The sequence below is a fragment of the Cavia porcellus genome, unplaced genomic scaffold (assembly GCF_034190915.1).
Source record: "Cavia porcellus strain 051 isolate PalLab524CR breed Dunkin Hartley unplaced genomic scaffold, mCavPor4.1 scaffold_29, whole genome shotgun sequence".
In the NCBI taxonomy this organism is placed as follows: Eukaryota; Metazoa; Chordata; class Mammalia; order Rodentia; family Caviidae; genus Cavia; species Cavia porcellus.
Window position 1 is genome coordinate 3648377 of NW_026947512.1, and position 25415 is coordinate 3673791.

Below are 25415 nucleotides of genomic sequence, written 5' to 3' on the forward strand. Positions count from 1 at the left end.
ATGCGCGTGTGCCTGGGGCTCGGCGTGAGCGCGCAAGACGCCCCCACCCCCACCGCGCGAGCCCCACACACTCGGAGGAGGCGCGGCCAACGGCTGCAGCGGGCCTGGGCTGCGGCGGCGATGGCGACGGGGCCGGGCGCCGCGGGACCTGACGACTCGGTCCCGGACACGGCCCCTGGCGGGGCGGGCGGGGAGGCGCCCGCCGCGTCCCCGGTGCGCACGGTGGTGGCCTCGCTGCGCCCTGAGAAGGCGCCCGCGGGGCGCGGCGGACGGCGGCTCCGGCTGCAGCAGGCGTTGGCGGCCGAGGCCGAGGGCGAGGCGGGGCCGCTGGAGGACGCGGGGCGGGGCCGAGAGGCGGGGCCGGGGGCGCGGCCCCTGCCGGCCGTGTGCGCGACCCCGCTGCGGAGCATGTGGCGCGCGGAGAAGGCGGCGCTGTACTGCGACGAGGTGCTGCGGGGCGCCAAGGTGAGGGCGAGGCGGAGACGAGGAGCGATGCGGCCGCGGTCCGGGTCGCGCGTCGCGGTGCGGAGGCTGAGGGCGCCGGTCTTCCTCTCAGGGCATGGGCCCCGATGCACCTGGATGCCGAGCCGCGCAGCTGCCGCCCGGGGGACCCCGTAGAGGGCGGCCGACGGCGGCGTCTGAGCGCCGGAGAGACGCGGGTATTCCCGGCTGTCTGGCCAGGCGAGCTCCTCAGGCTGTTGAGTTCGCAGCGACAGTGTGTGCCTAAACGTGACGGTGACAGTGCTTAGCCGTTACACTGGGGAAGAATGATTCGCGGATAACTGCAACGTGTTAATGTTTTGCATAGAGAGAGAATAACTGTTCACACTGTAGAGCTAATTTTTGTTTTTTGTTTTTTGTTTTTGTCTTTTTGAGACAAGGTCTCGCCATGCAGTTCAGACTGGCCTTTGGCTTACTTTGTAGCCCAGGCTGGTTTTGAACTTGGAGGGATGCTCTTGCCTCAACCTCGCCAGTGTTGGAATTCCAGGAGTGCGCCACTATGCTCAGCAATATTGTATGTTTTTAAACTACTTCGTTTTGCTTTTGAAAAGCTACATCAGGCTAGGTGTGGTGGCTGAGGCAGAAGGATTGCCCCAGACTACAAGTCCAGAAAGGCCATTGTGAACTACGCAGCAAGACCTGTCTCAGAAAAACAAAACAAACTACACCAGAAGAATTTGTGTACAAGTATATTCATTGCAGTGATATTTATAAATAGTTAAAAATTACAAACCGCCAACTGCAGCTTCATATAGTGGAAAACCATGCAGGGATAGTAATCATATTTCCTTTTTTTTTTTGTACTGGAAGTCAAAATCAGGACTTTGAGCTTACCTGGCAGGCGCTTGTGCCACTGAGCTATATCCACAGCCCCCATGTTTTCAAGAACTACAAGTAGCTATGTTATAAGAAAATCAAAATGTATGTGCATGGATAGATACATGTATAAAAGAAACACTGAAAGGAAATATACCAAAATGTTAAACATCTTTGGGTGCCAGGATCAGGTGTGATTTTTGTTTTCTTTGTATTTTCTGTATTTTTTTCAGAAGGTTTGCCAAATTTTATAACCAGGAGAAAATTTTATTTATTTTGTTTTTGAGACAGTGTCTTACTGACCCTGAATTCACTATGTAGCCAGGCTGGCCTGGGATTTGAAGTGATCTTTCTGCCTCAGGCTTGCAAGTGCTGTGATTACAGGCATGTGCCATTGTGCCCAGCTAGTTTTATATACACTATGACTGAAAAACTAGCACCGTGTTACAATCATTTTACATCTGATTTTGAGATTGGAGGAAGCCAGGTCTGTTAAAGGCAATGAAAAATATTTATATAAACTATTGTGTCATTAATCAGCTAACGTCTAATAACTGAGTTTTGCATACTCAGTGTCCTCCACATGCAAAGCCTTGGTCCCCAGCTGAGAGCACTGGGAGAAACTTTAGGAGGTGGAGCCTAGTTGGAGGAAGTTAGGTCACTGGCAATTGCCCTTGAAGGGGACACTTGGGTGTTAGTATCTCCTGTCTCTCTACTCCTGAGCTGACCTGGAATGAGCAACTTAGCTCCATGCCACACTCCTTGTCATGCTTTTCTGCCTGTCAAAGGCCCATAGTGGTAGGTTGAAGTGATCATGGACTGAAACCTCTGAAACTGCAAGCTGAAATAAATCTTTGCTCTTTTCAAGTTGTTTTTCTTGGGTGTTTTGTCATAGCAACAGAAAGCTGACTAACATAGATTATTCTTGAAGTACCTGTGTTTAAATTTAAAAATCGGATGGACAAATATGTACTAAATGCTTAAAACATTCATTTGTTTATAGAATGAATTTTAAGTTTTTATGTTCTGAGTACGTTTTAAGTGGGTCGTTTTATCAAAGTTCAGAAAAATAATATTGTTAATATAATTGTGTGTTTTAATGTGTAGTTACACAATGTGTAGTTTAATGTGTATTAATATATATTGATACATATTACATACATAATATGTGTAATTCTGCTTAGTAGTTTTATTTATTTTGGGGGGGGGGCTTTGTTTTGTATTGTTTTGTTGTTTGGTACCAGGACTAGAACTTGGATCTTGCATTTGCCAGGCAGGCACTTGTGCTGCTGAGCTATATCCCTGGCTTGCTTAGTAGATTAATAAAACAAACTACTATGCAGGCATAGATAATAAGTAGGTATCTAATTTCTGAATTATTCTGATGAGTAGATAAGTATTTTCAAACTTCTTTCTAATTTTTTAATATTTACAGTGTTTTCCATTAAATATTTTCAGTCAAAATCTATAATTTCTTATTTGAAGTGTTACTGGTTCCATTGTTTTTTTTTTTTTTTTTTGTCTTTTTCCTTTTTTTATCGGTACCAGGGATCGAACTCACGACTGCCTGTTTGCAAGGCAGGCGCTTATGCCACTGAGCTAAATCCCCAGCCCCACTGATTCCAGTTTTAAATGTAAGTAAAAATATTTAAGTTGGGCTGAGGATTTAGCTCAGTGGTATAAATGCCTGCCTGGTGAGCACAACATCATGAGTTCGATCCCTGGTACAAAAAAAAAGTTATAAACCAACAATTTAGTGTATTTATACTTTTTCTTCCTTTTGCTAGGCAGAAGATGCTGATGAGGCCATGAGTAAATACCTGTTAGAAAAATTAAAATTGAGAGACAGATGGCTTGGAGTTTGGAAGACTAATCCTGAACTATTCTTTGTGGAATATGAAGAAGCTTCTATCCCTTTTGTTGGTATACTGATCGAGGTAAAAAAAATTTTACTTGAGGGGCTGGAGATTTAGCTCAGTGGCATAAGCACCTGCCTTGCAAGCAGGCAGTCATGAGTTAGATCCCTGGTACCGATAAAAAAAAAAAAATTTACTTGATCATTCTGTTTTTGTTTTAATTTTTGAGACAAGAGTTCCATTGTGTACTTCAGGCTGGTCTTGAACTCACTTTGTAGCCCAGACTGGCCTCAGACTCACAGTGATCCTCCTGCCTCAGTGTTTCAAGTGCTGGGATTACAAGCACGTGCCACTATGCCTGGTCTGATTCATTCTTTGAATGAAATTATCAGTTCTTTTAAAGACTGAAATATGGCTTTATTAACTTGGGACTTTGATACTTACCAAGTTTCAAACAGAAAAAAAAAATTATTTCTGGTCTAGGTAAATTAATAATGTAGGCTCTTAGCATCCATTTATGTGTAGACAGTTGTCATTTAATGGAATCTAGAATACCAGACTATTTTTAACCTAGATTCATTTACTGCAAAAACAGCAAAAATTCATTTCTTGGAAAATCAGTAATTTAAGCTTTAACAAATTTGGGCCATGATTTTCCATTCATCTTCATTTATCTGAATTATGAGGTTTAGTTCAGATGAGGAAAGAGCAATGACTAAAAAAATATTGGCAAAATATGAAAGTTTTTCCTTTGAAAAGGATGCTTGTAATCAATTTCTAAGCTTTCATTTAATTTGTTGCTTTTTAGATCTGTAAACTAGATATTGTGAAATATTCAATATTATAATTTTAGTTCCTTTAAAGGCCAATTACCATTGTAGTGAAAGTTATATTTATGATCACCACTGTACCCTGCTCCAGATGGATATCTCAAATCTACTTTTAGTCACAAGAAAAACTTTGTCACTTATTACTTCATGCAATACTTGAAAATATTTCAAAATTATATGTTCTAGAGAAGTTAGTGGCAGTCTCATATATGAAGAATACATCTAAAGGTATAGAGATTACAAAAGAATATAAAAGAATCTTCAGTTAGTTAATTTTCCAACAGTACTATATATATGTATATATACTGGTAGATAGATTTACTCTTCAGAGTTTGAGTAGCTTTTCCCTGAATCATTTATAGCATCTCTGAACTTTTTCGTTTGAATAAGATAAGAGAAACTACACTATATTAGTGACTTTAACATTTTTTAGTGGCGTAAGCTTGGGGTTTTTCCAAGTACCAAGAAAAAAAAAATTCCACAAAGTATTCCAGAGGTCTGTAGCCAGGAAATTTGAGAATAGTGGGCCCAAGAAAAGGTTCCCAAAATTCCAGAGAAAAAAGAGGTTGCATTTTTCTTTTTTTATCGGTGCATTTTAGATATGTATAATAATAGCTTTCATCATAGGGAATTTGTACCTGTACGTGATACATCTTTTTTCCCATTCCCAACATGCATTTAAATACTGAATAAAAGTAATTTTAGAATATAAGCCTATCAACTTTTATAACTACTTTTTGGATATATATTTTTGTTATGTTACAAATATGGACTGTTGGTCATTTATTGTCTTCAAACATTCACTTTTATTTTGCTGTTTTATAAGTTTTTCCTATTACATAGTTACTTTGAACAGAATTTATTTTAAATTGATTATAAAATTTGTATTTCAAAGTTTGGATAGTATTTGAAGATCCTTTCTACATTTAAGTAATTGATTACTGTCATATCCATTACTGACATAACACTTAGCAAGTGAGTTTATTTCATCAATAAATGATGGCTTCAGCATAGATTTTCACACCATTACTAGAGATATATTTCAATATTGTGAAATAAGATGAGCAAATATGATATAGTATGTTGCTTATGACACTAACTTTATTCAAAGATTTTTAAAATGTTTTTTTTTTGTCTTTTTCGTATTTTTATTGGTACCAGGGATCGAACTCACGACTGCCTGCTTGCAAGGCAGGTGCTTATGCCGCTGAGCTAAATCCCCAGCCTCCTTAAAATGTTATACTTACCTTTTTTTTCATTTTGGGTGGCTTTTTACAATATATAATACATTATGTAATATACATAATATAAATAACAAATATATAGAATCCAGGGCCTTACACAGGCAAGCAATCTACCACTAAGTTACATTGCAAGCCCTTTTTTTTAAAAAATTTATTTTTTTAATTTTATTTAAGGAGAAAAGAAAAAAAAAAGCAGGGAAAGGGTACAAGTTATACAGATTTACAGAAAAAAAAATGAACAGTAGGAAATCACTAGTTAATGGATTACATATTGTCATCTTAGAAATAATTGTTCAAGTCACAAAATTAAAGCTTGTAAAGTGGACATTCCATCAATGATACTGCAAACAGTTCTGTTCATTGATCCAATAAAACTCTGTGATATCATTTTCTATCTTATACATTTAAATATACATGCAGTTATATAGTTTGGAGCACTTTCTTTTCCTCTCTTTTGTACCATGACTATTACACATTTTGGGTTTCATTGCTCCCATGGTTCTTATTACTTTTTTGGAAGAGAGTAAAACCAAATGTGACATAACAGAACAGAATCGGTCAAGTCAAAAGGGGGGACATAATAGATAATGTAAAAACATAATACAAGGTGATCAACAATGGTTACCATAATGCCTCCCGCTATCTCTAATAGAATTGCCTATATCGTTAGTTATAATACAATTGAACAAAACAGTAAAGAATAAAACTGACAAAACCAAAACATTGGAGACATTGTAGGTCTTCAAAAGTAGATAAAAGTCAACGAGAATGGGCGTCATAATGAATCTCATTATCTTCATAGCTGATGCCTAAACTTTCGAACCTGATACTATCCAGCAAAACAGAATAGGGGAACATCAGTCAAAAACCAGATGGTGAGAGTAATACAGGGCTTTAAATCAAGGTAATAAAAAGTCAAAGTGGGTTACTATAATATATCCTGCTATTTTTTTCCTTTAATTAAAAGGATAAAGATAAAAAAGTAAATAATGGAGTGGAGATTGAGATAAAAGAGGGCATAACAACGAAACAGCGCAGATCAAAACATAACCATTTAAGCAGAGTAGTGTTTCACCACCAGATAATCCTAACCTAAAAGTAGTTACCATATTGTCTCTTTCTTTGAAATCCTTGAGTACAACTTCGTATACTGTAGCATTAAGTATATCAAAACAATGTAAAACCATTCAAGAGAATGACAGCATTACAGAGTATTTAGAATCGACTAACAGAAAATGAACAATGGTTTCTGTATAATCTCCTTGTCTTTAAAAGGTTTTTGCTTATACTATCGTACATAATAAAATCCAATAAGATACAGCCTATTTAGACCATTGGAGACAGAAGGACAAAAGCTAGATGAGACTTCAAAACTAGATGATACTAAATCAGTATTACCTATTAAGATGTCATTTTCTCCAAAATAGCTGTTCCTATCATCCAATCTTCTCTGCCTCATTTCTGTTGAGCTCTTTTTCTGTCAGTAGCTGTCAGTTTGTCTTCTTCATTTTGTTCTCTGCTCCATTCGTTGTGGCCTCTCTGCCATTATTTCTGGATTCTTTGTATTTTTCTTTTTTTAGAATATCCTGCAATACTCTCTGTAGAGTTGAATTGGTGGTTGCAAATTCCCCCAGTTCCTCTTTATCCTGGAAGCACCTTGTTTTTCCATCAATTTCCAGGGACAGTTGTGCAGGATATCTCAAACTTGGCTGGAGATTATTATCTTTCAAAGCTTGAATTATTTCCCCCCACGCTCTTCGTGATTTGATGGTTTGTGCAGAGAAATCTGTTGTAATTCTGATGGGTGTTCCCTTGTAAGTGGTCTGTTTCTTGTCTCTGACAGCTTTTAATATTCTGTTCTTGTATTGAATTTCTGGAATTTTGATTATTATATGCCTGGGTGTAGCTCTGTTTGGGTTGTAGGTAGCTGGGGTCCTGTATGCCTCATACATCTGAGTATCTTTACCTTTTGCTAAATTAGGAAAATTCTCCTGGATTATTTCTGTGAGTAGCTTTTGTAGTTCACTTGTTTGTGTCCCTACTTCTTCTTTTATGTTCTTAATCCTTAAGTTATGGATCCTCTTATCATCTTCTTGTCTTTGTATTATTGCTGTTTGTTTCTTTGTTATTTTTAAGAAGTTTTTCATTTCATTCTCCCATATTACAAGTCTGCCCTCCAGTTCAGATAGTCTGTCCTTAGTTTCTTTCAAGCTGTTATGCCAGTCTTCGATAGACTTCTTAGTATCTTGGTAGTCCCTTTGAACCTGCTTCACGTATTCTATGCTTTCTCTGTTTTCTCCATCAAACAATTCTCCCCTTTTTTTCTGTTCTTCCATTCCACCACCTGTTTTTTTCTTGGGTGGTACTTAGCATTTCTCTAACTATTCTGCATACTTCTAGCTTCAGGTCGTTGATAACTTCATTCCTGAATTGGTCTATGAGGCTCTCTATATGGCGCCTTATGTGTATTGGTGCGGTGTCTGCTATTGCCTGTTTCTCAGAATTGGGGGCCGAGGAGCCTTTCTTGTTGCTGCCTCTTCCCATGCTGCCTCTTCTTCTCTGTTCCTTATATATGCAAGCTTATATAAGAGGCCCAGCTTCTCTCCCAGTCAGCCACAGCCTGATCAAATTGTGCCAGTTAGGTGTTCCCGCTCACTGCTGCGCACCAGGGAGTTACGGACCAGGCAGCCTACGCGTCTCCCCTCCTGGCCACTGTCAGGCTCTGGGATCTGGGTTGGGACAGCCTACCAGGTCCGCCGGCAGCGTCACGCAGGCCAGGCACTTTTCACCAATCCCGCCCGAGAGGGGGATGTGTGGCTGGAGTCGCCACCGTGCCCTGCTCCCGCAGGACTGCTCGGGCCCAGAAAGTCCTCTGCTGGAGTCAAACTGTGGTAGAAAGTCAGTTTCTCTCACTCACCTCACCACAAGTCAGTGCACACCTCCCTGCCGTTCGCAGATTGCCGTTCTCAGAGCTTCTGCGTGTCTCTCTCCTTGCTGAGCCACTGTAGAGGCAGCCAGCCGCCGCGTGGAGGGAAACCCAAATGGCGGCTTACAATGGCGCGGAGTCCAGCCTCCACACCGAGGCTTTTCTGTTCCTGTTCTAGCACCAGGACTGCATTCCAAGTTGGTTTCTCTCAGCCCAGTTCGTTCCTGAGTCAGCAGAGCATATCTCCACCTGCTTATGTCTCCTTAGTCCGCACCATTCCTGGCTTCTGAGCCGAGTCTTTCAGAGAGCCTCTGGTAGTTGCTGTTATCTGTCCGCCATGTTCTCCCGGAAGTCGCAAGCCCTTTTTATTTTATTTTGAGAGTGTCTCACTAAGTTGCACAGGCTGGGCTTGAACTTTCGATCTTCTTGGCTCAGTCTCGTTTGTTAAAATATTTTTTAAAAATATTACTATCCTATGAAAATCAAAGGTCTGGTTCCTTGGGGGGCGTGGTGGCACATACCTGTATTCCTTGCATTCTGGGACTCTGAGGCAGGAGGATTGCAAAAATGGAGCTCAGCCTGGGCAGCTTAGCAGTTTAGTAAGACCTCATCTCAAAATACAAAATAAAAATAGGGAGTATAACTCAGTGGGGAGGCCCTGGGTTAAAACCCCAGGGCCACAAGTATGACTACTCAAACTTAGAAATACAGTGTGTAATGTAGAAGGAGATACACAATTCCTTTTGGGAATATTAAAACTTGTTTGAGAAGTAGAGTTCAAAAACCTAGTGATATTTTATGGGCTATTTATGCAAGTCATTCTCTGTATTGATTGTTAGAGAACTCAAAAAATTAAACTTTATAATTCATATATAAGAAAAATCCTTGTGGTTTGCTTATATTTGGTACTATAATTTTTAATATTTGTTTTAGGTAACTTGTAAACCATACCAGAATTCATCGTCTTGTTTTGAAGTTACCGTTTCTGTTGCTGAGCCTTTTTCTTCTAACATTGCAAACATTCCAAGGGATTTGGTTGATGGGGTTTTGGAGGAACTGGAGCACGGTGTACCTCTCTTGGAAGTGTATCCCATTGAAGGACAAGATGCAGAGATATGGGAAATTGCTCTGGCCTTGGAGGTTGTAAGGTGAAAAAAGCTTTCTAATTCTGCAAGTTAAAATTACTATATTCAAAAATATACACTTATCAGCTGAGTGTGGTGGCTTACACCTGTAATCCCAGCACTCGGGAGGCTGAGGCGGGAGGATCCTTGCAAGTTTGAGGCCAGCTTGGGCTACGGAGTGAGCTCAAGGCCAGCCTGAACTGCATAGCAAGACCCCGTCTCAAAGACGAAAAACCCACAAAAAGCAAAAAACAAAAATACGCTTAATCTGTAAGTTTTGCTAGTATAAGCACTTTATAAGTATCTGTAATTTTTATTCTTTGATTGATAAATTTGCTCATTGTAATTAACATAATGTATTTGTAACTCTTCCAGTTAACATTTCGTTGCAGAAGTACTGTATAAGTAATGGAAAATTTGCTATTTTTTTATCTGCATTTTATAAAAACTGAGTTTAAAAGAATATCAGAAATAAGTAACATTAAAATCTGTTGATATTTAAGCATCTTTAATATATTAGGTTTTACTTTACTAAATGGGTTTTATAAATACTGGATGTCATCATCCGCATTGTATTTTTTTGTTTGCTTTTTAAGATGGGATCTCACTGGCCTCAAAATCACAGTTCTTTTGACCCAGCTTCTCAGATATCTGTAATGACAGGCATGCAGCACTGTGCGCAGTCCATAGCTTACTATAAGTTTATAAAGTGGGAAAGCTATTGATCAACTGAATACAGAATAATTTTTGGCTTTTGTTGTTATTTCTCTCTCCCTAAATACAAATTTTGTTATATATCACATATTTCTTTATTGAATGAAATCATAGTCAAAATCCATGAAGTTTAGATTTTTTGGGGGGGAGGGGGTACTAGGGGTTGAACTCTCAACCTTGCGCTTGCCAGGCAGGCATTTGTGCCTGCTGAGCTAAATCCCTGGCTAATCCATGAAGTTTAGAACCTGAGTTTTAAACTCCCACTTCTAGAAGTATTATTTTCTTATATGCAGTAGTCAAAGATAGCATCCAGATCATCTACTCTTTAAAGCTTTACCTGTTATTATTAGTTTACTGAAAGTTCAGTTAAAAACACTTTTCTTAAGAGTTAAGATCCAGGGCTGGGGATTTAGCTCAGCAGCATAAGTGCCTGCCTTGGGAGCACTTGATCGTGAGTTTGATCCTTAGTACTGATAAAAAATAAATAAAGAGTTAAGATCCATGTAGAAAATTCTGATATCAAAATATCTTAAATTCTAAACACTGTCTTAGGCTGTCTTTGATTGCTGTCATCTTCATTTGATTTATTGTAGGTTTTTTTATGATTTTCTTTGGAGAGATTGGGATGACGAAGAAAATTGTGAGAATTACTCTGCGCTTATTGAAGAAAGAATTAATCTGTGAGTACAGTTTAGAAAGCTGTGCAGCACATTGTAAAGGAGAAATATGGTAACCGCCTGGGTCCTTTCCAGGTGGTGTGACATACAGGATGGAACCATACCTGCTCCGATTGCACAGCGCTTTAAGAAGACTTTGGAGAAATATAAGAAGAAGCGTGTTGAGCTCATTGAGTATCAGAACAATATTAAAGAAGATCCATCTGCAGCAGAGGCTGTCGAATGCTGGAAAAAATACTATGAAATAGTAATGCTTTGTGGATTATTGAAAATGTGGGAGGATTTACGCCTTCGGTAAGAATTTGCTGTATTTTAAATAGAAACAAAAGACTCTACAGTCATTCTTTAAGCACCATGTATATTGTCTTCATCAAAACAGACTATAAAATTAGATGTCTAATTTATGGATTAAGCATAAAGTATAATTATAAATATGGGAAAATTATTTTTATATTAGCTGAATTCATTGATGTCATTTGCTTTTGTACTGATGTCATTTTTACCAAAAACTCATAAATCTAGCTGTTATCTTTCATCTTTGCCTTTTTGATTTTGTTTAAAGGATAAGAAAGGAGGAGATATGCGTATACCTTCTGCATATAATATATGAAGTAAATAAGGGAGAATTGATTAATTTGGCTATCTCATATCAGTTTCTCCAACCAAAATAAGCTGTTTTGATGATAAATGAAACAATACAGAATTAATCACTATCATTCTCTAAATACTTAAAAATGTGTGAAAATATTTTATACTGTTTCGCAGTGAAAAATGTATGTACTTCTGTCTTTTTTTTAACATATGGAGAAACAGAATTCTTGTTCACAGTCTGACTGGCAGACAATCTTGAATGGAGCCAGAGGAACTAGTCTGTGCAATCTCTTTCTATCCATCTTAGTGTATTTGCTGCCCTTAGGAATTTTGAACCACTGATAGCATAAATCTTTTGTTTTTTTCTCCAAATTTGACCTATTTTTGATTACTAGTAATCCCATTCCAGTACCTATTTTCGATACATCATTGCTTGTGGGATTCCTATAATGAATCTTGTGATAATTCAGGGAAAGAAACACAGATTTTAAAATTCCACTTACCTAGGAATCCATAAATTTAGTAAACATTAGATTTGAATACAAGTTATGGTCACTAGACTTCATATGGCATAGAACAAAGATGTCTCTCATTTTAAAATTTATAATCTAGCTGTGTGCAGTGACACACAAGAGGCTTGAGGCAGGAGGATCACTGTGAGTTCAAGCCCAGCCTAAATTGCAGAACAAGGCCTTGTCTCAAAACGCCAAAACAAACACCAAAACCTTATATTTACAGATTAGGTTCAGGAACTATGAAATGAATGGGTTGGTCAAACATGGCCAGTAGCTAACAGTTATAAAACTTGGACAAAATATATTAAGAGTAGCTGACTCTTGGAAGAAGCTGTAAAGTGACCAAGGAAATAATGAAGTTTTTCTTTGAAAGCGATTCATCCTTGGACTGGGCAAGAAATAGGAATTTGTAACTCTTTGGTCTAAAAATGATCCCAGTTGTTTTCAGCTCTGGCAGCAAAAGATAATACTGTTACTGTTTCAAGATGACAAAGGACAAAGTGGCTAGCAGTTTAGGAAAGCTATCCTGAAAGAGAGCTACAAAAAGCTGAGGTCCAGGATCAGAGCTTAAACCCTACCTAGGTCCTTTGCTGAAAAAGTAGAACTGATTAGAAGTGCTGAATGGCAAATAAGATAAAAAACAGTTCTGAGAAGTTAGACTAATTTGTCTAGGAGCACAATAGCTAACTATTTTACAGAGACCATATCCTTTGAAATCTATTAATTGAACATAGTATTTAAAATTAAATATGTCCCAAAACTTGATCATGCTTTAGTGTCACAGAATATAACTCATTTCTGTTTTGTGTAAGTTTACAACTCAGTGGATTATGAAATTACAATGAAGAAAATTGCCTGTTGTATTGGAAAATAGAGGCGGATGAGGTGCTGGTGGTGAGTTACATGCAGATTTCCAGGTACAGTTCATTAAAAAAAAAGATTTGAAGGCATAAACAGTTGTCTAGAAGATCTTATTACCGTGTTGCTCTCAAGCTGTTCATTGCCCTCAAACAGCTTACAATTAATGAAACCTCTTTCTAGAAGATGCTTAGTATCAAGTTTTTAAGGATAGATTGAATGTTTGCTTATGTTAATTTAATCACAAATAAATATTTTTAATCATAGAGTTCATGGGCCTTTTTTCCCAAGAATTCTGCGACGTAGGAAAGGAAAAAGAGACTTTGAGAAGACAGTAACACATATTGTAGCAAAATTGATGACTACTGAAATGGTAAGAAATAAATTTTGTTTGTTTAGGTTTTTGGCTGCATGTAATTAGAAAAGGAACTCCCTGAAGGTAGAGTCTGACTTAGTCTTACTTCCTGTATTTTACCCAGCTCAATGGTTGGCATATAGATAATAAATAAATGTTGACAAATATTTACTGAATCATACCTTGTTGGCAGGTACTATTCTAGTTGCCATGGTAACAGTGAGACATAGATGGGAGAGATGCTGCATTTGGGGGACATATGGTATTGCACCTGATCCACTCTTTATTCTTCATATATTTGACAGTTTTCAAGGACTATATAGTGGAGATGTGGTCAGGTAAATTAGCAACCACAGTTGTAAGGATGATAAATGCTCTCCCCTTGTCTCCCTTCCCTCTCTGTGGGTTTGTGGGTGATTATCTCCCAAAAGCAAGAGATTCTGGAGGATATCTTGTCTCTCTGCAGAGAAGGAGGAGAGAGAAAGGATAAGGAGTCCCTCACTCTTACTGAGATTAGGCAAATGTGTGGAATGTGGGAAGCAGTGCAAATCTTACAGAAAAGACCCACCCAAATAGCAGTGCAATCAGTGAATCTGTTTAGTGACAATCCATGTTGCATTTCCACAAAATCCTCAAAAGGAGTCAAAAGCAAGCATCATTGGATAGGTTCCTTGTCAAAACTGCATGAAAACAGGAAGATTCTGACTGGGCATAATCCCAGCACTCAGGAGGCTGAGGCAGGAAGAGTGCTGCCAGTTCAAGACTATGTAGTGAGCCCAAGGACAGTCTAAACTACACAGCAAGATCCCATCTCAAAAAAGAATTCTGTCGAGCCAATAGATAGCAACAATTCTGTTAGTGATAGTCAACTATCCTACACAATAACCTTCCCCTCTCTTATCCCCCCGCACACCAGCCACAGAGCTTTTCAAAAGTAAGTGCAGGTTAACTTTTTTCTTCCAAAAATCCATTTTATTTCAAAGAGAAAAATAAAATTTCAAAACAACAATCAAAAAACAACAATGTAATTTTTTCTTTTATGTTTTGTCTTTTTATTTTTTCATTTTGATAAACAAGTGCTTGGGATTACAAGCATGTTTCTGGAATGAATTATTCTCACAAACCAAGGTTTTACAGTACTTATCATCCAAAATGTACATAGCAGACTTATTCTCAGCCCCATGCCTGAAGGTCCAACTGCTTATTGCTCATCACCACTTCACTGTCTCCAGAGTACTTCACCTCACACATGTGTCAATAAATTCATGGTCCTATCCATTGACTGACCTGTATTCTAGACTTTGCTGTTTTAGTAAATGGCACCATCGCATAGTCAGTGGCTAATGACAATTTTCTTGGATCATATTAATATCCCTTTATTGCTCTCCTACACCTGCTTTCTCCTGTTCTAGCACTATGTCCTTGTATGAGCTGTATTGTTTCCTTTGTGTGTTGTCACTGCCCTCCATCAAATTTCAGTTTAAGTAACATTTCCACAGGGAAGACCTTCTCAACCCCCCAGAATGCTTCAGATTTCTGTGTACATTTATAGCTTCTTTCTTGGCATTTTTCTTCCCTGACACTTTTCCTTATCATGACAGTAATAATAATTTTTGTGTTTGAATGAATGTTTTGAATGTTTGTCTCTTCCTGAATATGAGTTCTCTGAGAGCAAAGACATTTGTATTTACTGCTCATCCAGTCACCAGGCATGATGCTTAGCAGATGGTAGGCACCCCACAGTTTTCGTTGATAAGTGAGTGGATGTGTGACAGATCAGTACATATGAAGGACTAAAGGAAGTCCCCCAAAGCGGTGTTTAACACCTAAAAGGAGAGAGTGAGACAGAAAGCAAGCTTATTTGAGTGGTGTCTGCCATGTGACCCACCCCTATTTCTGTTATTTTCACAAAGCCTGTTTACTCTCCCTCTCTTCTCCCTTCTGGGCTAAGGATTCAGCCCCAGGACTTGTACTGTACATGCTAAGCTAGCACCCTAGTACTGAGCCACATCCCCAGCCCTAAGATTTTTAATGTCTCATTGAGTCAGATTATGTTAATAAGATTAATTATCCCAAACATATTTATAAACATCCATTAAAACTTCTTTGTAAGAAGTATAAACCGGGCATGGTGGCACACTCCTGTAATCCCAGCACTTGGGAGGCTGAGGCAGGCAGCTCCTTGCAAGTTCGAGACCAGCCTGGGCTACAAATGAGCCCGAGGCCAGCCTGAACCAATAGAGAGACCCTGTCTCGAAAAGACAAAAATAAATAAATAAATAAAACCTCTTTGTAAGAAGTATAGATTTTGCTTTTATCATTTTTATTTTTCTCTCTTGTTTTTGTTTTAAAATGAGGACTGGCTTTATTATCTTAATTTTCCTGCAGTATGAAAGTAAGAAATTTCTTTGATTTTTATCCAAAGCTGGTTTTGCAATTCTGTCTTCATTTCTAAGTAAGTATCCCTAAATTACTGTGAGAAGGAAGCATTATCAAATGCAACTTTACTTAAACCTTTAATTTTAGATTTACCTTTGAGGTTGACAAAATATTTTAGTTTGATAGTTATCATAGCTATACATATCGCCTTTAATAACTTTCACAACTTTGAAGGCTCTTTCTTCTCAGTTTTGCTCAGTGCTCTCCTCTTAAACTGTTTCACCCACACCCAACATATTTATGTTGGGGTTATTACAAGTTGTTAGTGGAAAACATGAACTTTGCATCCAATCTAGTGTTCCAGTAACCTCTCAAGGGCCAGTTAATGTCAGTGTGACTTTAGGCAGGCTGTGTAAACTCCAGTTTCCTTATTTGAAAGGTGTTTAAAAAGAGACAGATAAAAATTACATGTATTGTGATAGAACTGTGGGGGACCGGCAGCAGCTGAAAAGATAAGAAGTATGAAATATAAATGACCTTTCTTTTGAGAATGCAGGGAGAGACACCCTCACTCCCCTGGGGCGCAGCATCCACCCCCACCTTCCCCCACCCCACCCCCACCCCCACCCCTGTCGGGAGTCTCTCCGTGGAACGCGTGAAGTAGGGGCATACATGTAGCTTAGGTTGGGGGTGGTGCCTGAGGGGCATTAAGGAAGCACAGGTAGCCCATTGGTATTCTTTTGGCGCCAGAGGTAAATTCCTAGGGGTGGGGAAGATACAGTGTTGGGGGGCGCGCCTGGGGATTTAGCTCAGCGGCATAAGCGCCTGCCTTGCAAGCAGGCAGTCATGAGTTCGATCCCTGGTACCGATAAAAAAGACAAAAAAAAAAAACAAAAAACATACAGTCACAGGTGAATTCCTAGGGGTGGGGGAGATAGGAGCTCCTTGGTTCCGCCTAAGGCTACAGTGTCCCGTCTGGGCCAAAACTCTTTCATATTGTGCTGGTTGAGAGCATGGGCTCTAAATCCAAACTGCCTGGATTCATGGTTTTGCCACTTACTATGTATGTAATTTTCAAGAAGTTATTTAATGCATTTGTGCTTTAGCACCTCACATATAAAATGGGTATAATTGCACTATGGTCCATATTTATAGAGTTGTAAAGTGACTTCATATCTGTAATATATTTAGAAAAAAGCTTAGGACGTTGTAAATGCTCAGTAAGTGTTTGCTACTTATCCCGGTGTGTGAACTGGCTGCACATGTGTCATTCTCCCCAGTTGGGGAGAAAATGTGGTGTCTACATTGCTCATTGCAGGCTTCTGTGGTGGTCCTCCTGTAAGTCTGGAGACCATGCTAGTGAAAAACAGAGTCACTGTCTTTTTTTAAACACCTCACTATGTTGATCCACCTCAGCCTCCAGAGTAACTGGAATTACAAGTGTGCACCACCATGCTCAGCTATGCATAAATTGCAGAATTAGCTGGGTGTGGTAGCACATGCCTATAATTCTGGAGGATTGCTGCGAGTTCCAGGCCAGCCTGGGCTACATAGTGTGCTCAAAGCCAGCCTGCACTACAAAGTGAAAGCCAATATCAAAGCAAAATAAAGCACAAAAAATAAATTATAAAAATCTGAGTTTGGTTTACCATTTTGCTTCTTAATATTTGTATTTCCAAGTCTGTACAAGAGAGTAATGAAATCTATCCCATAGAGTGTTCAGCTTAACTAATTTATATAAAGCTTTTAACAAAATGCCTCCCACATTGCTGTCAGATTTCCTTATAGTGCTACAAAATGTAGTAACTGAAAATAAAGCAAGTGGGAAGAATTATTTAACCAGTTCTCTTCCATCTGTATCCACCCTCTTGCTTCCTATCTCCTCAGTTACATTGTTCCTGGTTGTTCCTTCTCTTTCTTGAATCTTTTTTCCCTTTTTAGAAACAAGGATGAAATTTACCTGCAAAACTAAACCTCTGAAAGTGAATAATTTAAAAAGTGGGCAATTTAAGGGCATTTAATACATTTACCATGTTGTGTAACCAAACATTTGTATCATCCTGTAATAAACTCTATACCCTTCCTACGTTTTTTTTGCCAGCCCCTGATTACCACCAGTCTGCTATATCTGTGGATTCAACTATTCTGGGTAATTCAGATAGATGAAATCATACAATAAGTGAACGTTTACATATAGCTTCTTGGTTTTTGTTTGTTTGTTTTGCTTTTTTCTGGTACTGGGGATCGAACTCAGAACCTCATGCTTGCCAGGCAGGCACTTATGCTGCTGAGTTAAATCCCCAGCTCCTCATATAGCTTCTTTAGCGTAGCACATTTTGAAGTTTCATCCCCCGCATGTTATGTACCAGTATTGCACTTCCATTTTTTATGGCTGAATGGTGTTGCATTGCATGTATATTTATCTATTTATTTATCCACTCGTCAATTGATGAGTATTTGTTTTTACCTTCCATTTATTTATTTGCAGTGCTGAGGATTGATTCCATGATCTGCCACATGCTAGGCAAGGGCTTTACATAAGCTACAGCCCCAGCCCGTGTTTCCACTTTGTGACTGTTGTGAGAGTGCTGATTAAGAACATTTGTGTATGTGCTGGTGTTTGTTTCACTGTCTGTTTCAGTTCTTTTAAGTGTATACCTCAGTATACCTTAAGTGGATTTACTGCACCATGTGGTGATTCTATGCTATCTGTGCTAACTTTATGAAGAACCATTAACGTGCTGCTGGGGCCAAGCCATTTACATTGTCATCTGCAGTGTCTCAGGTTCTAATCTCCCCAGGCTTCACACAGTGGTTATGAACTTTTTTATTTTAGTTTTAGTGGATGGAAAGTGCTATCTCCTTTTGGTTTTGATTTTTTTATTTCCATAGTGATTAGTGATATTGAACATCCTTTCACATACTTGTTGGCCATTTGTATATCTTCTTTAGAGCAGTGACTATTCAAGTCATCTGCCCATTTTTAACTGGATTGTCTTCCTATTCCTTGTTGGTTGGTGCTGTACTTTTCTTGTCTTTTTTTTTTTTTTGTATCGGGGATCGAACTTGCAACCTCAGGGCTGGGGATTTAGCTCAGCGGCATAAGCACCTGCCTTGCAAGCAGGTGGTCGTGAGTTCGATCCCTGGTACCGATAAAAATGAAAAAGACCAAAAAGAAAAAAAAAAAAAAAAAAAGAACTTGCAACCTCGCGCTTGCTGGGCAGGCACTTATGCCACTGAGCTAAATTCCTAGCTCTGTGCTGTACTTTTCTTTCTTTTTTTTTTTTTTTTTTTTTGTCTTTTTCCCTTTTTATCGGTACTGGGGATTGAACTCATGACTGCCTGCTTGCAAGGCAGGCGCTTATGCCACTGAGCTAAATCCCCAGCCCCATGTGCTGTACTTTTCTTAGATGTGTGATTTCTAAGTATGTTCTCCCATTCTATTGATTGTCTTAACTTTCTTCATGTTACCCTTTGATGCGCACAGATACCTGGTTATAAAGAAATCCAGCCTATCTTTTTACTCATGTCATACATAAGAGTTTTTTGCCAAATCCAAGGTCATAAAGATTTATCCTCATGTTTTCTTCTGGATTTTTATGGCGTTAGGTTTGGCACTGAATAGCTATAAAATTAATTATTATAAGAAGAATTTTATTTCATCATTCCCCTAATTGACACAAGTGACACTAAATACATAAGTAAGTGTTTGGATAATATCATGTGTCCAGTAAGCGTCTTTAAGTAAAATGTCATGTTTCAGTTTAAGCTATTGTGTAAGATGTGCCACTGTATTTTTTTTCTAGGTAAAGGATTTGTCTTCAGACACACTTCTCCAGCAGCATGATGATTTGGATTTGGCTTTGGATAGTTGTTACAGTGGAGATACAATAGTTATTTTTCCAGGAGAATATCAATCTGCAAATATTGCCTTACTGACTGATGACATCATTATAAAGGGTTAGCAGGTTACTTTTTGTAGCTTTTTTCCAGAAATATGTACTGAACTGTGTATTATAAGTATTATTATAAGTATGCCTAATGACATTTTTAGACAGTAGAAGTTTATATTTCATAATCTGTATGCACCTTTCATAGATAATATCTGTGCATAATCATATTTTCCACAGCTCCATGTATATTTTTTACCAAAACTTTTTTCTCATCTATTTCTACTGCTCTTGATACCACTTAAGAATGAAGACTCAGATAGAGAACTATATTAAAATATACTCAGAATTTTTTCAAAAGTCTAATTCACCAAATAAACATAGAAAAAGAAAAATGTATTAAATTACTTTTAGGTTCGGAATATACTTAATAACTTTGATTTTGATTTTGTCCTTTTAACTTTGAAATAAGGGCATTCTCATTGACCAAAAAGCAGCAGCAATAAGAAAAAAAACCAGCTAATTATCAATTGAAAATTCAAACAAAGTATTCACTGTATCATGGTAGTTATAATGAATAGTACTTTGCTGAACTACATCTGTGATAAGGATGATGCATATGATTTAAACATCTGCACCATGTTTGATGTTAAATTTAGATAACTGCTTTGACTATGCTAGAGCAAAATTATTGGTCTGATTATGTTAATCTAAGTTAAGAATCTCTGCTAGTCTTTTTGTTTTGTTTTGTTTTTGGTCTTTTTGAGACAGAGTATCTCTATGCGGTTCAGGCTGGCCTGGAGCTCACTTTGTAGCCCAGGCTGGTCTCAAATGCACAACAGTTCTCCTGTCTCGGTCTCCTGAATTTTGAGGTTCCAGGTGTGCACCACCACACTTACTTTGCTAGTGTTTTTTTGTGTGTGTCTTTTTCCTTTTCATCGGTACCAGGGATCAAACTCACGACTGCCTGCTTGCAAGGCACGCGCTTATGCCGCTGAGCTAAATCCCCAGCCCTGCTAGTCTTTTTTTATTAATGATAATTACAGTTTTTAAACTAGACTAAGGTATGGTATATGTTTGTATCATAGATATTTTGTACATGACTGCTGCTTACAAGATATAGGGAAATATTTAGTGGAATGACTATGTTGAATAAATACTATAGGTACATTTAGACTGATTATATTTTATTTATTTATTTATTGGTACTGGGGATTAAACTCACAACCTTGCACTTGCCAGGCAGATGCTTATGCCACTGAACTAAATCCCCAGCCCCATTTAAACTGATTATAAACTCAGATTTTTTTCATCATAGCTTCAAGATAAGGAAAAAATTTAGATTAGTTAAATATTTACTTAGTTCATAATGAAACAGTTGTTACATTATGTATTATATATTGTTAAATGTATAAAATTATAATATAGTTAAAAATATATGAAAGGAAAAAATGATACTAACAAGTATTATTGAATAATTAAAGAGCTTTGAAACTTGGGATTATTGATTTGTGCTTTTTATCCTCTGTATCAGGAGTTGGAAGGAGAGAGGAAATTATGATTACTTCCAAACCTTCTCATGACAGTTTTGTGGTGTCCAAAGCTGACAGTGTGAAACTAATGAATCTGTCTTTGATACAACAAGGAACAGTTGATGGTATTGTGGTGGTAGAGTCTGGTCACATGACTCTAGAAAACTGTGTGTTAAGATGTGAAGGAACAGGAGTGTGTGTCCTTACAGGGGCTACTTTGACAATTACAGACAGTGAGATAACTGGTGCCCAGGTATTTCATTCTATAAAATCTATGGGTTTCCAAGACTATAGCTAACAACTGAGTGAATTGAACATACAAAAGGATAATAATACCTTCATTTGGAAATATACTTCAGCTTAGCAACTGCTAAAATTGAGAAAATAAAGAGCAGGAACCTGATCTTAAGATAAAGGAACAAGTTGAGAGTATTAAAAATGTTTAAAAATTATCCGTCTTTTAAAAAACAACACTGGGGGGCTGGAGGTTTAGCCCAGCGGCATACGCGCCTGCCTTGCAAGCAGGCAGTCGTGAGTTCGATCCCCGGTACCGATAAAAAGGAAAAAGACCAAAAAAAAAAAACCACTGGGTTCATACCTGTAAAATGGGCCAGTGCACTCTTGGGGGCAGACCACCTGTCTTGGCCTCTCAAGAGAAGCATAAATGTTCCCAGCTCCAGAAAGTAAGTGCCTCTTTCTCTCTTAAAGGCCTGTACTCTATCCCTTTTCAGTGTGTACTTTTAAATTTCTGTCTAATCCCTTTATAACTCTCTTTAAAAAACTGGTAGAAATCAACAGTGTGTCATTAACCACATAGGAAGAATGAACTATGTAAGTATTCCAATGAAGAAGTTAGCTTTACTTGTAATTTTAAAAAAATTAGCAATCAGATTGTGAATCAAGGTTTAGTGATTTATTTTTAAAGAAATAAGTACTTATAAGCTATCTGGCATTGCTTGTAAGATACTGTGATTAGTTCTGACTTTTTTTTTTTTTTTTGGGTATGGGGATTAAACTCACAACCTTGTGCTTGGTAGGCAGGTGCTTATGCCACTGAGCTAAATTCCCAGCCAGTTCTGACAACTTTTGAATTATGGAAACATAGGAAATTGTAGATTTTAGATTACAATCCCAAAGATCATTAAAATAACTAGAAAATTGAATGAGAAGGTTTTTAAAAAGTGGTAGAAAAACAAGCACTTTTTAGGGTGACTGTTTCTTAATCCCCATTAAAATGAAAAACTACTGTAGCAGTATTCTTAGGAAAGTACAGTGGATGTGAATGTTTATAACTACTGAAACAAATGCTTAATGAGATTTTGGTCTCCTTTGTATAGATCTCATTTGGATGAGAGAGTCAGATAACAGACTGACCTTGACTTTTCTTGTGTGGATGATTTTGTAAAACATTTAGTTTTCAACATTTAAAAACAATCTCTATCATAAATTGCTGCATCCAGTGGTATGCATTTCCATGTAATTTGGTGTTGAGATTGCTAATACATAATTACACTTTTGGGGCTGGAGATGTAGCTCAGTAGTAGAGCACCTGTCTAGCATGTATGAGGCCCTGGGTTCAACCTCCAGCTCTGCAAAAAATAAATTATACAGCTTTCAAGTATACACAATATTTTGGAGTGTGTTTCATAAATTCTTTTATTTGCTCTTAATTTATAGGGTGCTGGTGTAGAATTGTATCCTGGGAGTATAGCCATTTTAGAAAGGAATGAAATTCATCACTGTAATAACTTTAGAACCAGTGACAATTCAAAAAGCACCTTGGGTGGAGTTAATATCAAGGTATCATTTTAGTTCTTATACGAAAATTATGAAAATTTTAAATAGTTATTATATAAGTACTAAAGCATTAGTTTTAGTATTAAAATTTAGTCTGAATGCTATTGATTTGGACAAGGAAAATAGTGTAATAAAACATGACTGAATGATGGCTGGTGGGAAACAAATTTAGTCCTGTAACTTACTAATTGCAGCTTAAACTCTTAGCAAGTAACTTGGAATGTGACAGCGTAGTTTGGTTTCTGCTCTTTCTTTTTTTTTTTGCCTGGGTTTTGCTATGCAGTTCAGCTGGCCTTGAGCTCACTTATTCTAGGCTGGCCTCAAACTTGCAGCACTCCTCCTGCCTCAGCCTCCCAAGTGTTGGGATTACAGACGTATGCCACCATGCCCAGCTTGGTTTTTACTCTAATAATAGTTTGTATTATTTATGGATTAGATCTGTAATGTCTTTTGAAAAGTAAAAAGGGAGCCAAGACAGTGGCATAAGCACCGGCCTGGCAAGCGCAAGGTTGTGAGTTTGATCCCTGGTACAAAAAAAAAAAAGGAAAAGAAAAGTAAAACAAACTAAACAAATAAATATTAAACACTTCAACTCCTTCAGAGTTGTATAAAGCAAAATAATGAAAACATTAATAGTGTTTTGTAGGCAAAATGTCTTCCCAGTCTTTCCTGCTTCTGTAACGCTATTTCCCTAGGTCACACTCTGAGCTTTGTAGTTAATAAATTTTATACTGATGAAGGTTTTTGTAGATCTCTAATTCTTTTATTTATTTATTTAGGTACTGGTAATTGAACTCGGGACCTTGCACTTCCCAGGCAGGCACTTATACCACTGAGCTATATCCCTGGCCCCTTTTTAAATTAACAGTGTACATTCTGTCTCCTCAAGTAGACTTTAAATCACTTAAGAATACCGCTTATCTAAAATGCTTAGAACCAAAAGTGTTTCACATTTGAGTTTTTGGGTTTTTGAATATTTGCATATACATAATCAGCTATTTTGTGGCTGGGAACCAAGTCTAAGGATGAAATTCTTAATTTTTCATATACGTTTTCTAAAGAAAATGTTATACAATATTTTAAGTAATTCTGTGCAGGAAAAAATGTTGCATGGTGTGAAATTTTCCACTGGTGTCATTTCAGCATTCAGAGTTTCAGATTCTAGAGCTCTTTGGATTAGAGATGTTCACCTTGTACTAGAAAACCTGCCTACCCTGTAGCATGAATTTAAGATATTAAATCAGATAATTGACTAAAAATATAGTACAAACCATAACTGGAACACCGTATGGGCAGCTTTGAAATCTCTACGTTAAACATCGTTTTTCGTGGGGTTTTTTTGTTTGTTTTATTTTTTTCTGTTTTTATTTTTTCTGAGAGAAATATTTTTTGTTTTATTTTTATTTTTCTGGCCTTAAACTTACCACGTAGCCAGGCCAGCCTCAAACTCATAACAATTCTCTTGCCCCAGCCTTTTGAGTGCTGGCTGGGTTTGCAAGCCTTAAGATTTTTTCTGTTAAGTATTTTTAAATTTTTCAGTGGCTCTCACATGTTAGCATGCATCAGAACCTCTCTTGAGTGACAAACCCTGGTTTCCAGTCCAGATCTGGGGTAATATATGAGGACTTGAAGGACTTGCTCTAGGAACTGGTCAGGTGCTGCCGACATTGCTGGCCAGCGCTTTGAGAACCGTAGCCCACTAACTCAGTCGGCCTTGGGCACAAGCACTGGAACTACCTGGTATCTTCTGAGAACTGCAGAATCTTGAGCCTTATTTCAAAATAAATCAAAATCTGATTTTAAACAAGGTCTCCAAGTGCCTTACATTATAAAATTAAGTATTACAAACTTTTATAAATGTTTGTAAAACCTGACAAGATCGCTCCCTTGCCTTCTCCAACCTTCTCTTTTCATTCTTTCTCTAATATGTTACATTAAAACTATACTAATGTTTTTGTGTTCTCAGAAATTACTAATCTTTTTTGGGCTATTACCCCACCTGAAATTCTTCCTGTAGCTCTGTAAGTAATGAACAACCACCTCCCTGTTTATGTATTAATATAGCTGTCCTCTTCAAAACACTCAGTACCATGAAGAGCACTCTCAGTGGTGACCTCTCGCTGCTCCCACCCAGCCATCCTCTATTGCTTTGCCCGATTTTATTTTTTCCGTATTGCACATTCTCTGCAATTATTTATCTTCATGTTTTATCATGTTCTATTAGAGGTCACCTTCATGTGCTGTTGCTGTATCCCCATTTAGAATCAGTTATTTTATTAAAAGCTGGTAAATACATTGAAATTTTATTTAATATTTTTATTCATTTAATATTTCCTCATTAAATGTTTGTATTTAATATTAATGTGAAGGAACTACATTTGTTCAATACTTGTTGTTGTATTGTTTTAAAGAAATTGTCAACCCAAGAGTAATTTCTGGAGTAATTTTATATGTTTATATAAATTCTTTATCAGAATTATTAAAAACTAAATTTTCTTAAATAATTTAACAGGCTCTTCCAGCGCCCAAATTGAAGATGACTAATAATCATATTTACAACAACAGTGGCTATGGAGTAAGCATTCTTCAACCAACTGAACAGTTTTTTATTGTAGCAGAAGAAGTTCTCAATGAAGGGGCTGCTTCAGGAGATAAAGTAGATGACAAAATGATCTGCAAAATAATGCAAAACCTGGATCTGGAAATGAATAATAATAAAATAGAAGCAAATTTAAAAGGGGATATCAGAATAGGCACTAATTAAAGCATCTGAATAAATGTTAAAGTTTTATACTTCAGAAATTTGTTTA

At 37.7% G+C, this 25415-nt stretch overlaps 1 protein-coding gene across 4 annotated transcripts; it reads left to right on the top strand.

The window, feature by feature from the left end:
- On the top strand, positions 1-25407 carry Shcbp1l (SHC binding and spindle associated 1 like). Of its 4 annotated transcripts, XM_063240261.1 has the most exons (12): positions 1-465; positions 3105-3254; positions 9107-9321; positions 10605-10691; positions 10764-10982; positions 12920-13025; positions 17488-17535; positions 19193-19346; positions 20811-21061; positions 22486-22608; positions 24572-24626; positions 25118-25274. In XM_063240261.1, exons 1-11 carry the CDS (start codon positions 1-3, stop codon positions 24620-24622), a joined length of 1869 nt encoding a protein of 622 aa, XP_063096331.1. In that variant the 3' UTR covers positions 24623-24626; positions 25118-25274. The 4 variants fall into 4 exon arrangements, with proteins under 4 accessions (XP_063096331.1, XP_063096329.1, XP_063096330.1 ...); XM_063240259.1 differs by lacking the exon at positions 24572-24626 and having other exon boundaries at positions 25118-25407; XM_063240260.1 differs by lacking the exons at positions 17488-17535; positions 24572-24626 and having other exon boundaries at positions 25118-25407.
- Positions 25408-25415: the final 8 nt, after the last annotated feature.